The following is a 15,112-nucleotide window of genomic DNA, read 5'->3' on the forward strand; positions in this document are numbered from 1 at the left end:
ATATGTGAGAATCTCTGTATGTATATGTGTGTGAATTTATGTTTCTACTGTTTTTCTTTTTTCTTCATTTTTGGTCAAAAATTAGATTTTTCTTACAGGCAAGGGTAAATTATTAGTACAAGATTTATTTTACTTTTTAGATATAGAGCCCGTTTGGATGAACTTAAAAAAAGTAATTTTTATGTATGAAGTATTTTTAGAACTTTGAAGTGCTGAAAGTTATTTTTATAAATAAGCAGTTGAGTGTTTGGATAAAAGTAAATGATATGAATTTTAGGGTTAAAAGAATAAAAAAGGTAGTTTGAGAATTTAGTTAAAATATAAGGGATATAAAAGTAATTTCAATGGTCAAAGAAAATGACTTTAAGCACTTAGAAAAAAAAAGTTAGAAATCTTAACTTTTCATTTTTGACTGACTTTAAGAACTTTATGGCTTAAAGTTAGCATTAGGCAAACACATCCAAAAACTAAAAAGGGCTTTAAGCCAATTTTGACCAACTTAAAGCCCATCCAAACGGGTTCATAATGAACTTTAAGTAGTTGGATGGACACTTTGTTGACTAGAGAGGATTTTATTTTGGTTATATATTTTTATATTCTTACTTAAAATATAGGATAAATTTTTGATAAATATATAAATTTTGTTCAATTTTGCAGGTATCTCAAATTGATGGAGTTTTTTTTACAAAAAAAAAAAATAGCTTACTTCGCATTCTAGCAAAATTAAAACGTAATTCGGAAAATCAAAATAGCGACATTTGAATCTCAATGAACAAGAAGTTCGAATATGACAAATTCAACACAAAATCATTAAAAAGAAAATTGAGAATTCGATTATTGAAGGTGAAAAATAGGAGAAGGAAACATTATATTAACTTTAGGTTTTTGAAATGATCATGTAAGAGAAGTAAATATTAATTATCTCTGAACACATCTTTAATTAAATCACTTCCTTACAAATTTATAAATTTCATTCTTTCCATCAAGTAATGTCTATAAACATTCATAATATAATCGAGTAGAGAAGTGTTAATAATTAAAAAGCATGATAATTAACTTATTTTCTATTAATTAAGCACGTCTATTAAGAATATATTTTTCAAACTTATTTAGTAAATTTCCATACATTATTATGACAAATTTACTAAGTAGTATCTTATTATGTCGATTCCTTTTTTAACATTTGCTAGTATAAGATATTTACCTTTCTGATACGGATTAGTTTTATTTCCTTTTTCATCCACCTTTCAATAAAATATAACTTTGACATTTTAATTAATCCATTTCCAACATCTTTTATTCACTAATTAACGATCAAGTAATTCTGAAACAAAAGATTTTGTGTAGTATCATGAAAATTTTAAGAAGATATAAAAAGAAATCACATAAACAATGTGTTTAAGATGAAATCCTAAATTACTATACATGAATATATTATTTTTTATTTACAAAAGATAATTTTTAATTATAAAACATAACAATTTAGTTGGGCATGTTTTTTTCTCCTTAAATATTGGGATTTGGGCTAATTTTTTGGAAGTGAAGATTAATTGCCTATTTTTTTTTTAATTTTCCACCTTGCATTGATATTCGTATGAATTTTTTACCATGGAGAATGAGGTTAAACCAATGAGCTAAATGTGCTTACAATTGATTGTAAAACTATTGAAATAATTATTTTTTTGAAAAAAAAAAACTCAGAGTGAATCATATAAAAAATAGTAATTGTGAAAATTAAAAACAATCATTACTTATTAGAAGTTTGTTGTTTGCTAAGATACTTTTTAATGACATGGTTCCAAAGAACATTTTTTCTTCTTTAATTTGTTTTGTGTTATCTTCACAGAAAATTCAAATTTCTCTATGAAAACAAGGAGTTAGTGAATTTAGAGAGATCAATGTAGGAGTGTGAAAGAAACAACAAAAAGACGAAAGAAAGAACATATTACAAGTGAATACGTATCTAATATGGAAGATATGTATTTTTTTTATTATTATTATTATTTTAATTCCAATTTTCTAGCCTTGCAGTTCTCTTTAGTGACGGGTAGACTTCAAGGAAATGAAAAGAAAAAAATTACAGGACTTCCAATACTTTGATTTTGTATGAAAGATACAAAGAGATCTCTCAAACTGTCTTTTTATTTCTAAATTTCATTTCTATTATATTAAGAGTGAAGAAACGAGATCGTGAAAATTGAACTAAGGTATATTAGGTGAAATACTTTTGGTATTTAATAGGGATTATAATTGAAGTTTCAAAAGTCAGAGAGATTTGGAGACCCCAAAAAGAATTGGTGAAGACACGAGAGATAGTGCAGACGACCTTGGAGATCAAAGTGGGGTAAAGATAAAGTGTATTGGAGAAAGGGAGACTCACTTATAGAACTTATTTTTCTTCAATGTCAAAGAACTTGTTTTTCAAAAAAATTGACCAATAGAACCTAAAAAATAAATTCTAAAAATACTTTCCTCCGTACTAAACACACCCATAAAAAGATAACTCAGATTTCATTTATAGAAAACAACCTTCATTTTCAAGTTCTATTCCCATTTATTTCCTCTTCATTTTTCATCATACCATCTCCTTTTACTCCTCTGCATATGGTGTTGTCCAGAAACCTGAAACTCAATATTTAAAACCAAGTTGGTTCCTTTTACTCAGTTTCAGTTCGACTTGCTATTGCTCAAGATTCACCTTTTGGAGAGATTGTGTGCTAAAAACTAAAAGTTGCATTCATCAATTGCCGAAGGTTACATTTGACAGTAAATTGTACCCCTGGGGTACAAAAAAATAATGCAAAAATAAACTACAGAAGCTAATTACAGCTTAACAAAATTTTCCACTCATCCTATTTGGTATCTAAACAAGGCGAGAGAAAACAAAGGCGAAAGGTCAAGCATATCCTCAATTTACTATAAAATCGTCAAAATTGAAGTATCCTCCAGGAAACACACTGGACTTGGCCAAAGTGAATTCAATGCATGCAAGAACTCCCCAAGTTTCCGGGGCTTATGGTGCCCATCTTGAATGAAGATGTGAACTCATTCCCAGCTCTAAGTGGCTTTTGAGTCTCTAGGTCCCAAAACCATGCAGAAAATAGCAGGGATCCACAGTTAACAGAATGGGACTGCCCGCAAAGGGTAAAGAATCCACCCTAGGTTCCCATGAGGTGATTGAATTTTGTTCTATCAATCCAGAGGCTTGCATCTATTGTGGATGTGCATATTGGATATAGTCGAGCTGAAACAGCAAGGACAGCGATTCAGAGTAAAGATCCCAATTGGCTTCACAAATCACAGGGGCAGATGTTCCCATGCATGTTACAATTTCTATGTGGTTGATGTACAAGCAGAGGTCAAGACTCTTTATACATATACAGTTCATGGCATAGCAGAAGTGTTCTTCGGGAATCTACCAGAAGATGGTACTCGCAGCTGCACACCCCGAGAATACTCAGGTTTCAATCTTTTATTAGAAAATCCCTGCTGCAATGATCTGGATGAAAGAGCAACATTAATTGCACATGTAAAAAATCAGAAGCTAATACTGGTTTGCCTCCAAACAAAGCCATGGAGAACACGACTCTAAAATAAAGAGAACGGCTTCACCAGAAATCCAATACCCGCTACCCTTAAATAACAAGATGCGATAGAGGGATAAAAACATAAATTAGGAACAGATGGCAGCAAAAAGACAAAGTCAGAATCTGTATAACCCCCCCCCCCCCCACCCACACACACACACAAAAAAAAAAAAAAAAGAATAAAAAAATCCACACACATACACAGAGAGTTTCATTAGGTTTACTGGGTGGCCAGAGGAAAAAAATCGCCTTCCAAATAGAGGAAATTACATTAGTCTAGTATCAAAAGTGAAATGGCTGAAATCACTTGCCTCGGAGAACCCTGGCGCTTAAGAGAAAATTGAGCCAACTCGGACTTCAGAGCAACAAGAGCCCTTTCAGCAGCCTAGAGAAACAAATGTGCAGCCCAAAATTTTAAATCATAAAGAAAAGGGATAAAAGAGGAATTTAAAATGTAAGCTCTAAAAGTAAGCACCTGTGTTTTAGCATCATCCCACGTTGAACCGATTCCTTTGCCAAATACTTGGCCATCAATTTCCACCTGCAAAGTGATCACCAAATAGACAAAAGTACGCAGAATGTCAGCAAGGTAAGAGATAGTTATTCAATAGACATGATAACTCTGCCATCTCAAGGGCATACTTGTTTCTTGAAACTATGAGAATCACTACTTTGCAAACAAAATTATAAACCACATAACCATCCACCAATATATGAATTTCTAATATCGAACTTGATATTTAGCAAAGAATGCTTTCCAGGAACTTCAATATCAGATTAAACATCAAATGTTTTTAAACCTACAAGAGAAAGAACCGAATACAGAGTTCTTCTTTGTTGCAGGACAAGAAAAGTGAATTTACAGTAAGATCCTGCTACAGAGCATTGACACTAGAGAATGTACCAGAACAGTTGGCAATGGAGAAAATTGGACAAGTGGTACACAGCACAAGGTAGAATGTTTTTTTAGCTGGCCGAGCATGAATGTTTGCTTGACACAGGGCAAGTTGCAAAAAAGGGGCTTTTCATCATCAACAGATGCTATCCATGACAGGGGGAAAGAGAGGAAAAACAGTCAAATTCAAGTGTGACACAGTTTCAGAAATGTTTTCAAGGTTAAATGCACAATGCCAAGACTGACCAAGGAGCTATTTGGAAGCTGGAGATAAAGGGGTCTGACTTCTAAGTAAGGGGTCAGGGCCCAACTCCCTCCCAACCACAATGATCGCCTTCAGCATACAAAAGGGAAAAAAAAGAGGAGGCTGGGGTTGGGGGCTCCAGAGTAAGAAGAGAAAGAGGATATAGAAAAACAATACATGCTTGTATTTTCTGGACGAAATGGAAAGAAAGGAAAGCAGATTTTGGAGAACAGGGCAGGAGCCATCAGCAAATTAAAGTTCAATAGTGTATGTTACTAGCACACTGGAGTATTTGAATAAAATACAGGAAACATGCTAATGGGAGACTATCTCTTGAACTTTTGTTATATATATTCAAGCTTTACCTTAGTGCTGTTCAAAACTAATAAAATCATTTCTATAGCCACTATTAGAGAAAGAGAACTAAATGCAAAGGATAAAGGATAACGTAGATCCATCCCACGGATGAAGCAAAAGGTTGCAATTATTTCAAAATAATAAATGGTATATCGCTTCTAAACCATGAGTCAGAAAAGATGTAAAGAGTTTCTGAAACTACAGCTAGGCATGTTTCGGCTAATCAGTAATAGCAAAGAAGAAAGGGAAGTAAATAGGCAACCTGGGCATATATTTCACTTTTCTGGCCCGGATTAGCTGAAAGTTGAGGCTGAGTTTGGAATGCCAAACCAAGTCCTTCAATTGCACACTGAAACAATCAAAATAATCAATGGCACAATCCAAGGCCTCAAAGGAAAACTGAGGTAAATAAGGTACATTAACATAGCAAGCTTATAAAATCTTACTAGTTCTCTTAGGGCTCCAACTGAACCCACTGACTTCTTAAAAACCTCAAGCCTTGGATCCAACACTCTGGGAGGCTCTGATGCAAAAGAATGTGAGACACGATCCTCCTTCGGATATGATTGATACCCAAAAGGACTCATGTTGTCAACAAACCCATTATCACTTGCATTTGGAAACCTAAATCCATCACCCAGTGTGGAAATGGAATCGGGTTTGAGACGTGACAAGTATTTGTCTGTCGAAGCAACATGAAAATGTCAAAATCATCAAACTTATTTGGCAACATAACATCTGCCCACGATGAACATCAAAATTCATGGATATTGCATATGGTTACCAAGCACACTATATAAGACTAGTGGAGTGCTTATTCAGTAAGAGCAGATAATTATCCCCCCATCCTCTCCAACCACAGTATCTTGTGGCTAAGTTATATCTATACCAAATTAGGCCACAATTAGATACCTATAATCTCTATAAAGAGTTCTTTGACACAAGGATTAAACAGTTAACATCAACATTAAAATGTCTTAAGAGTCCAAAATGAAGTAATGTGATCACTAATTATTCTGCCAAAAAAAAAAAGAAACGCTGTCCTCTTTCTGAACCCTCTTCCAGGAAAGGGACTGGTCAACAAAAACCACACACATTATTTCTACAACATTCTACTGAAGCTTTATGCACACAATTGGAAGGATGACTCCTTGATAGAAGGAAAAAGCAGCATCTATGCAAATACTGCAAAACCTCCTTTTTTATTATTACTATTATTTTGGTTAGGAGGGGAAGGTGATGTGAGGCCCATTTACAAGTGATTAAGGCAAATACCAGCTGATATATATATATATATATATATATATATATATATATATAAAGTGCATAAATGACAGTGCTCACATTGGAGTAGCAACCCAAGGAACAACAACTTTTTTTTTTGATACAGACAACCCAAAGTAGAACCAAGTAGCAGGAAAAGTTGAACTTCACAGAAGCATGGAAGCCTTTTAGCTCGACTCTAATTACTCCCACCAGAGCTTTTCAAACTTGCTCTCAAAGTTTAAATAAATTTCCAAATAGAGAAAATAAAATTCACCACTGCATAATGTCACAGTTAAGTGGTAGCATTTACTGAGTAGTACGTTAGACAAACTCAAATTCAGCATAAAATGATAATTCCAATCCTCTTAAAGACTGCACAGGGATACTCATAATTCCAAGTGCCAACAGTATCAGTTCAGAAGTTTACTCTATCACCAGGTTTGCCCAAAGAACACTCTATAACCGTGGAAGTACATATTCGTTAGCTAATACAAGATGATGGAATCTAATCACAGTTTGAAAAGTCAAATCATTTCCTACTGTAAATTATGACACAACACAACTTACCGGCCAGATTCATAAGAGAATCCTCAGAAGCCTGTCGTTGCGCTTCCCTTCTTGTCCGGCCAATTCCTTCTCCAATTTTTTCTCCTGCAAACAACACCTATACAAGCAATACAAACTATGATTCAATAAGATGGTTAGACCTCAGTAAAAAAGGATTGCAGAACATCAGATAGGAAGCTTGTTCAACAATACTGATGGCAAGAAATTACAAAGAGAAGAAGTGTTGACATTCATGCTATTGAAAGATGGCTTGACACAGCCCACAGGCAAGACAGAAATAAGGTCCATAAGACTTGCAGATTGTGGTACATGCTTCATTAAGTAAAGGTGAGACATAAAGCTCATTGGAATAGTAGAATTAGGATATATGTGCTCAACATACCTCCAAGGAGAACTGCAGTTCTGGACTTGAAAGAAAACCTGATTTGAATTCGACCTGCATGTATTTGCAATAAGCATTCAGAGACCTCACAAAGAGAAGGGAGGAAAACTTTACGTTAGTGCTGCCTGTTGACTGGACATAGGGGAAGCAGTACCTTTGCTCCACACTTGAATGCAATATCTTGTAAAGCTCCAGCAGGTGTTTCTAGATATGGATCATAATGTCCAGGTTCAAGGTCAAGAACCCTGTTGCTGGAAGATGACCGCCCCAAGGGGACTTCCTCACCTGTAAAACTAGAACTTGTTAACACCATTTCTGAATAGAGATTTAGCTTGTCTCATATTTTTCGTCCAGTGACATCACATCGTTTCATCAAAAATATGTTATCTGCTTCTTCTTTATTCAAGTGTCATGTGTTGTTTTATAAGAAAACAAAGTGCAGCTATTTAGCTTGTACACTTTAAAAAAACACTCTTATTAGATCAACACTGATATATTATCTTCATCACCTATTCATGGACATGTAGATTTTCAAGCCTGATAAACCTAAACATTGTCTGCGAGGATTCATACAACTGACCCCAACTTGTTTGGGATTGAGGCATAGTTACTTTTTATATAACTGTGGCATCAGGGCCAGCTTGTGTGCACCATGACTAATTCCACGGGGTACCTGCTAACTTCCACCATCACAGGTACCGGTCAACTCTGTCCATCAAGGCTTGGACAAGGCGTGGTTGTTGTGTAAACCTAAGCAGAAAAATGTATGCAAAAATGCACTCCTAAAACCAAATCACATTTCCCTTACATAATAAAAGAAGAAATCTAGGAGGAGACTGAGGCTAAACCAAAGCACTCAGCATGAGCCCATACTGCTTAGTTTTGTTTCTCTGGGTGTTAAAAGAGGTCCATACTCCACAAAAATTGTAATCTGTATAGTAGCCACCCATTAGTCCTATTTTCAGCAGTTTCCACTTTTGAGTTCTGACAAGGATTATTGAATTACAGCATCTATTACTGCAAAATTTCCAGTACTTGACAAGCTTTCAAATAGCAACTTAAAAAGAAAAGTGAAAACTAAGAAACAGTCTTGGTCCAACACATATACCAATCAGAAACTGTCAAAGTTAAAGAGTCAAAATGCTTAAGAAAGTTTTAAATGACATGGTTCATGACTATACCTGGGGGACGAAAGCTAGGTTGTGATTGGGAAAATCTCATCCTGTCATCCCGAGGGATTACCTGGGAAGAAAAACGGGACAGTTCGGCCATAAGCTCCTCATGATAAATGAATTTTCAAAGCTGTGGGCATGAACAAATAGATAACTCACCTCTTTTGGCAGCCTCTGGTTCTCAAAAAGAACTCTATCAGATGGCATAGAAGTCTCCATTTTGGGAAGAAAAGGTGGATGAGGAGGCCGATGTTTGTTAATATGCATAGACTCTGAATTTAAAGGATATTCCTTGGGAGGTAAGGCTCGATTAAGTTGCCTAGGGCTCATCTCTTCCTCAACTGGAAACCAACCATGTGGCTGTACCCGTGGTGGCACAGACACTTGTAATGGAGTCCCCATAGGAAACTTTGGTTCACTTGATACTTGATCTCTCGTGTCTTGACCATGCTGCAATATAAGTAATCTCCTCCTTGTATCAGGGTCTAATTCAGATTCTGGTACCTCACCCTCTTCCCTAGCAGGAGAACTTTGCAAGCTTGTGTCCTGAGGACTTATTTGAGTCACTGATGATTGAAGTACAGAAGTCACTTGAGGGAGATGCTGAGCAGGAAAAGGCACCACTGAGCCTTGAATGGTTGGTTGTGAGATAACAGGTGGGACAGGGTACTGGAGAGCTGGTGCAAGTCTTGGATCCAAATTTGTCATTTGAGAAGGAACACTCGTTGAAGCCAACATTGCTTCCTGAAAGGTCGAGATAACTAAATATTATGCTACAGCATTTATCACAAAGAAGACAGGAGTTCCACTACATCCTAGAAGCTAAAATAAACTGTACAGAGGAATGAATTATCAAGAGAAAGCAGAATAACCACATCCAGCACTTCTGAACCTCATGAAAAGTGTGGATACACATACCCAAACTGAGTACAAGACTCAAACATAACAATATTATACCTTTAGTCTCCTTTCGACCTCACTATCAGCCATTCCATCAAATCCAAGTGATTCTTTATTCCCATTTACAGCTGAAGGATCATCCTGACCAGCAAATAATATATTCTCTCATAAATATTCATATTTTTTTATTAATTGGTGCAAAATTTTATCATCCATATTGGAGATAATCATGAAAAGCTAAGATCTGACATTAAAGAGAAATGGAAACTTTTAGATATCATTCTCACTAACCTCCGAAATCAAATAGTTGCTAACATCGGGAGCAGAAGGAACTTGCTTAATATCATCTTCATATGCAACCTCAGATATTCGCTGTAATAGGCCATCATCAAAATCTCTGCACAAAGTCAAACCAAGTAAGCAAAACTAATTTAGCTACAATCAGATCGAAGAAACTAACCTCAAGAGACAACCAAATCTAAATAAAATCAGATAAAATAAGTTGGACAACAAAGATTATTGGCACCAGGTAATCTCCTAAAATCTTACTTGAAAAAACCACCTCTGACATTGCAGGCTACATTTCTGGCAACACAAAGGACAGGAACAGAATTGTTGCCCTACAGTAAAATAATCAAGTGCTTCAGAATGTTAACATATAATATAGATCAACATCTCATTAAATAAGAGAATGAGGTACATACTTCTGCTTGAGGGGCAAAATATGGAGCAAATGCAGGAACAACATGCACTCGTGGTTGATCTTTCTCATCCCACACTTTCAAGCGATCATCAATCACCAATGACATCTTAGGATGACAATTTCCATCTTGGAATACATTGAACAATGATTTCCTCAAGCCTACAACATAATCACGGAAAGTCAGTGATTAGAGAGAAAAAGAACGATGGCACTAGTGAAAGTTTGGTAGTTTAGAAACTTGCCAGACTTGACACAGACAATACGATCCAAGAGTTCTTGTGAGTTAATCAAGTTTGAATCTGGATCAAGAAGGCGCCACATTTCTAATGCATAGTCTCTTTCAGCCATTGTGCACACATAAACTTCAAAGCGCTTCCGACCCCTTGCAGTCAGATAGCTTCGGAGATCCTCCCATGCAGGTCTCAATCTCACAAGAACACTAGTATCACGGATCTGCCATGGAACAGAATATGTGATGCATCCCCCCAAAAAAGGGAAAATAACGCTTCAGACCATAAAAAAATTTAATGCAAAAGAAAAAGGGGAGAAAGAAATGGACAGTCCCATCGCTGGACCCCTTTCAATGGTAAAGGCAGGACTACAAATGATTTGCATTCCTCATCTGGTATTTAACTAGTCATCAGTGGACCATAGATGACACAATTATCAAAACAAGGATAACATGGTATAAACGATAGAATACAAAATACACATACCATTGGATTAATACGAGTAAGAATAATGTTTCTATCTTGCAATCTAATCAGAGGTCTGACAATAGGTTGGTGATTATCAGACAACGCCGGGAAAACCTCAGACTGAGATTTGATCACCTTTCCATTCTCAACAACCTGATCATTTTCGGCATATTGCTTTAAAATAATTTTATCCTCCTGATAACGCTTGACCTCAGCCAGCATAACCGAGGCACGTTGCGGATCTGATTCTGAATTTATTTTCCGCTGCAAGGCCTCTATTCTATCCTCAAATGAACGCATTGTGTTGGCAACTATGAGTGTCTCATCAAGATCAAATACAATGCCAAGACACCTGAGGTTTAGCATTGTTAGACAAGAAACATAAATCCCTGATGCAACCTTAAATCCCCAAAAGAAAGGACACTGTCCGCCAATATTCTTAGACTGCATCGCGACTAAATGAAGCTCCTCTCTTCCAAGTGACATCACTGCAGTCTGCATAAAAAGAAAGTATGCAGTAATAACTTTGATAAGCAAGCAATTGATATTTAAAAGGGAGACAGAGAAAGAACCCAAATAAATACCATGTATAAAAGGAAAGACGTCTCACAAAATCTAAGCTAGAAATGGCACATCCGCAGAAGACGTGGAAGATGAATTTGTGAAAAGCTTTCAGAATGTTTGTCTATTTGCAACAATTTCAATAGACCTTTTTATATATATAGGAACAATTACAGTAGACCTTCTACATTAAAAGAAAAAAACAAAATAGACTTTTTATGTTCATCATATCAGAAAGCTACCATTTGTAAACGAGCTTCAAATACTCTTAGAGTCTTTGATCGAGTATAGACCCCTTTAACAAGAATCCCAGCTTGATATTTACAAAATAAACGCAGGAATAGAAGTAATCTCCCATAGATTCAGTAGTTCTTAAAAGAAACCTCAGCGTGTACAGAAATACAAGGCCAGATTGTTCCTTAAATCTAAGTTGCTCGGACTCGAGTGCGGATCTAGAGGTCCGATCCATCATTATACAAATTTTAAGATTCGGGGATATGAATCCAGGTATGGATACGGATGCGGGGATTCGACTAAAAATAATTCAAATATCTAAAATAAAACCTAATTATGATATATTATGTAGAAAGCTTGAGGAGAAATTATTGATAAGAGGAGAATCCCGGAAGGAGATAAAAGGAAAAAGAGTGACAGAGAAATTTCTATGTACAAGGTATTCCATTTTCTTGTTTTGATTACAGAAATCATCAAAACTATCCGGAATTTCTTCATCGATTTTGGTCAAAGTAACCAAAATCGATTGACCAGATCGGGTACAGATACCACACACACACCCATGTCGTGTCAACACGTGTGCGGCACCTAAAGTGAAGAGTCCGAGAAACTTAGCTTTAAATAAAACCCTATCCATCAGCCCATCCCTTTCTCAACTTCACACTGCAGTAGACATCAAAAGGCTTAACCTTGCATTATCCCATTTACAGAAAAGCAAGGAATCCAATTAGCATTAAAGTCATCCAGTTCATAGAGTTCACATATATGTAGGTGTCAGAGTTTAAGCAGAGCTACAAAAACAGTTCTAGGAATAGTAGTCTAAAGTCCAAGTTTTTCAAGAAAAACTACAAAAAGGTACAAGCCAAACGAGCATCTGCTTCACAGCAATTTTATTAGTAGTTGTCCATTTTATCCCGAGTCCAGTTCTTACAATTAGGGTTTTCATTAATTTTTTTAGTCTGTAGAATCAAGAATTTAATTCTTGAGATTCAAGTTATGTTTCTCCTGGAAATTAAATATTTGTTTCATAAGCTAGGGTTTTTTCATCATAATTAGCCAGTCTTGGAAATGATTCAATAATGTTTTATCTTAATTCTTTTAACCATCTCAAGTTCAAGTTTGGTACTGTCAATTCAGCAATTTGGGGTATACCTTGTTATCGCTGAGACATGTGGAGTGCAAAAGAATGAGCGGCGAGTCTTGGGTCAGCGGCTTTGATTTTGTAGGTTCCAATTTGAAGCTTATTCCAGTAGTAACTGTGTGTAGCACTGCCAGTGGTGGACATCTCTCACTTGGCGGCGAATAGTGAGATATCCTTATTACCTTCTCCCCCCATACAACACCCTTCTCACCGTACATTTCCACTTCTCCCACCAATCTTTCTCCTTCATACAACACCACAGTCGATTTAAACATTTTTCCTTTTTCTTTTCGTTTTTTTTCCTCTGGAATCACAAAAAAAAAAATCAAAAAAAAAAACAATTTATATCCTTTCCCTTTCAGTTTTTCATCATCTATATAGATCGATCCTTGAAATTACGCTTAAAATCCAATCCAAACGAAAAAAAAAGTCAGATCTTATCGAATCTTATCAAATCAACCAATCAAATGTCATCGTTTATCAAATTTCATTCAGATTTACCCAAAAAAACGCCCAAAAGAATGAAAATTTTAGGGTTTGTTATAGAAGATGATGATTAAGAGAAGATTAAAAGTAGGGTTTAGATGATTTTTCTGATAGTAGTTGTAGTTGTAGTACGACGGTATAGATGACGATGCGGTGGCTCAACTGTGTGATGTGAAACCCTAGATCCACAGAAGAGTGAAAGGTCAATTTTGTACTTTCTCTCTCTATCTCTTCTTACACATGTTGGATGCTTGTGTTGATGATGATATAAATATATAGGACGAAAAATATAAATTCGTTGTTAATTCGAGAGAAAAATGTTTAAATTAGATTCTCTGTTAAATAAATAAAAATAAAAATAACCTAAAATTTAATAAGTGCTTCGGTTACGTCATGTATGTAATGTGAAAAGAGAGGTAATAAAAACAAAAAGTACACTGTACCTGAACCTAGTTTTACAAACTAATAAAATAAGTTTTTTTTTTTTTTTTTTTTTTTTACATATACTTGGGAAGGAGTCATTTTCAGTGTTTTAATAGTATTTTGATGAAATTACTTACTAAATATTAAACATTTGGCAATATGTTTAGTTGATAGTTGAAATAGTAATATTATGTAAAGTCATGAAAAAAATCATTTATTTGAGTTAATTTCATCTTTATTTGCATGTCATGGTAATCTCAGTATAAATTTATTGCGACATTAAGTTTTATAATCATTATAGGATTATATTTTTCGAATTTACCATAAAAATTTTATTCGATATGAAATTATAAATTAAAATAATCAAAAAGGTCATATTGAAAAAAATGATATTAAGGACCTGAGAATTTTCAATCAAAAATCATTTTTTCATCACTTGAAGAAAGCAAAGTATGGATATCTTTAGTCATTGGATAATTATTGTTATACCTCAAAACAGAAAATGATTTATTATTGGATATTCATTATTTTCATACCCCTTATTTTTAACTATCTCGCACATTTGATATTATAAGAGTATATAATATACTCTGATGGTATCAAACAGTTTCGATGAAGCACTGCTTTTTTCTTCTTAATACCTACCATCAAAGTATATTATACTCTAATGGTATCAAGAAGAACCTCAAAGTATAATATATACTCTGATAGTATCAAGAAGAAAGAGACAGTGCTTCACCAAAACTGTTTGATACCATTAGAGTATATTATATTCTGATAGTATCACAGAGGAGTAGTGATGCTGACGTCAACATGACATCATACGCGAAATTAAAAGAGAGAAAGTGAGGTAAGAGAGTAAATAATTTGGGTCATGAGTCTATTAAAGATAAATAGTTTGTGTTGGATCCAATTTAAGTAAATAGTTTCACGATTTATCTATTTTGTGTAATTTTCCCTTTAGTCAATTTAATCGATTAATGTTAGTATTGACACTCAATAATGTCGAAATAGTCAAGATTTTTCAAATCTCTCGCAATTCTTTTAGAATTTAATTTTAATATTTTATTATAAATTAAAAAATAATAAAATAAGATATTTTTGGATAAATTTTTTGTACATATCTTGGAAAGAAGTCATTTTTTAGAGCCTCAGAAATAATATTAATAAATTTGATAATATTTTGATGCATTTATTAATTATTAAGCCTCAGACATGATTTTACGTAATATTACTATTTCAACTGAAGGGACGTCCGATAGAGAGTATAAACATTATTTTTTAAAATAAAAACAAGGTTAATAAATTTGATAGTATTTTGTTGGATTTATTAATTATTAAGTATTAGTATCAATGCTTAGTTGACACATATATCCTTAAATTATTCTTTAACTATTCAAAATAGAGCACATATACCCTTAAACTATTATACGGCTAAAAAATACATCTTCCGTCATACTATTGGCTCACTCCTACCCCTTTGTTTGACGGAATAA

General features: G+C 34.6%; 1 protein-coding gene across 1 annotated transcript; it reads right to left on the bottom strand.

Annotated features, from left to right (window-relative positions):
- Positions 1-2,718: 2,718 nt before the first annotated feature.
- On the bottom strand, positions 2,719-13,459 carry LOC129872217 (RNA polymerase II C-terminal domain phosphatase-like 1). Its single transcript, XM_055947119.1, has 17 exons — positions 12,719-13,459; positions 10,790-11,266; positions 10,316-10,526; positions 10,075-10,232; positions 9,920-9,990; positions 9,662-9,767; positions 9,428-9,511; positions 8,630-9,214; positions 8,480-8,540; positions 7,453-7,583; positions 7,299-7,352; positions 6,917-7,013; positions 5,530-5,765; positions 5,346-5,432; positions 4,063-4,128; positions 3,899-3,972; positions 2,719-3,499 (listed from the first exon to the last, which is right to left on the bottom strand). Exons 1-17 carry the CDS (start codon positions 12,980-12,982, stop codon positions 3,385-3,387), a joined length of 2,877 nt encoding a protein of 958 aa, XP_055803094.1. The 5' UTR covers positions 12,983-13,459; the 3' UTR covers positions 2,719-3,384.
- Positions 13,460-15,112: the final 1,653 nt, after the last annotated feature.

The sequence above is a fragment of the Solanum dulcamara genome, chromosome 11, assembly GCF_947179165.1.
Source record: "Solanum dulcamara chromosome 11, daSolDulc1.2, whole genome shotgun sequence".
Taxonomy (NCBI): domain Eukaryota; kingdom Viridiplantae; phylum Streptophyta; class Magnoliopsida; order Solanales; family Solanaceae; genus Solanum; species Solanum dulcamara.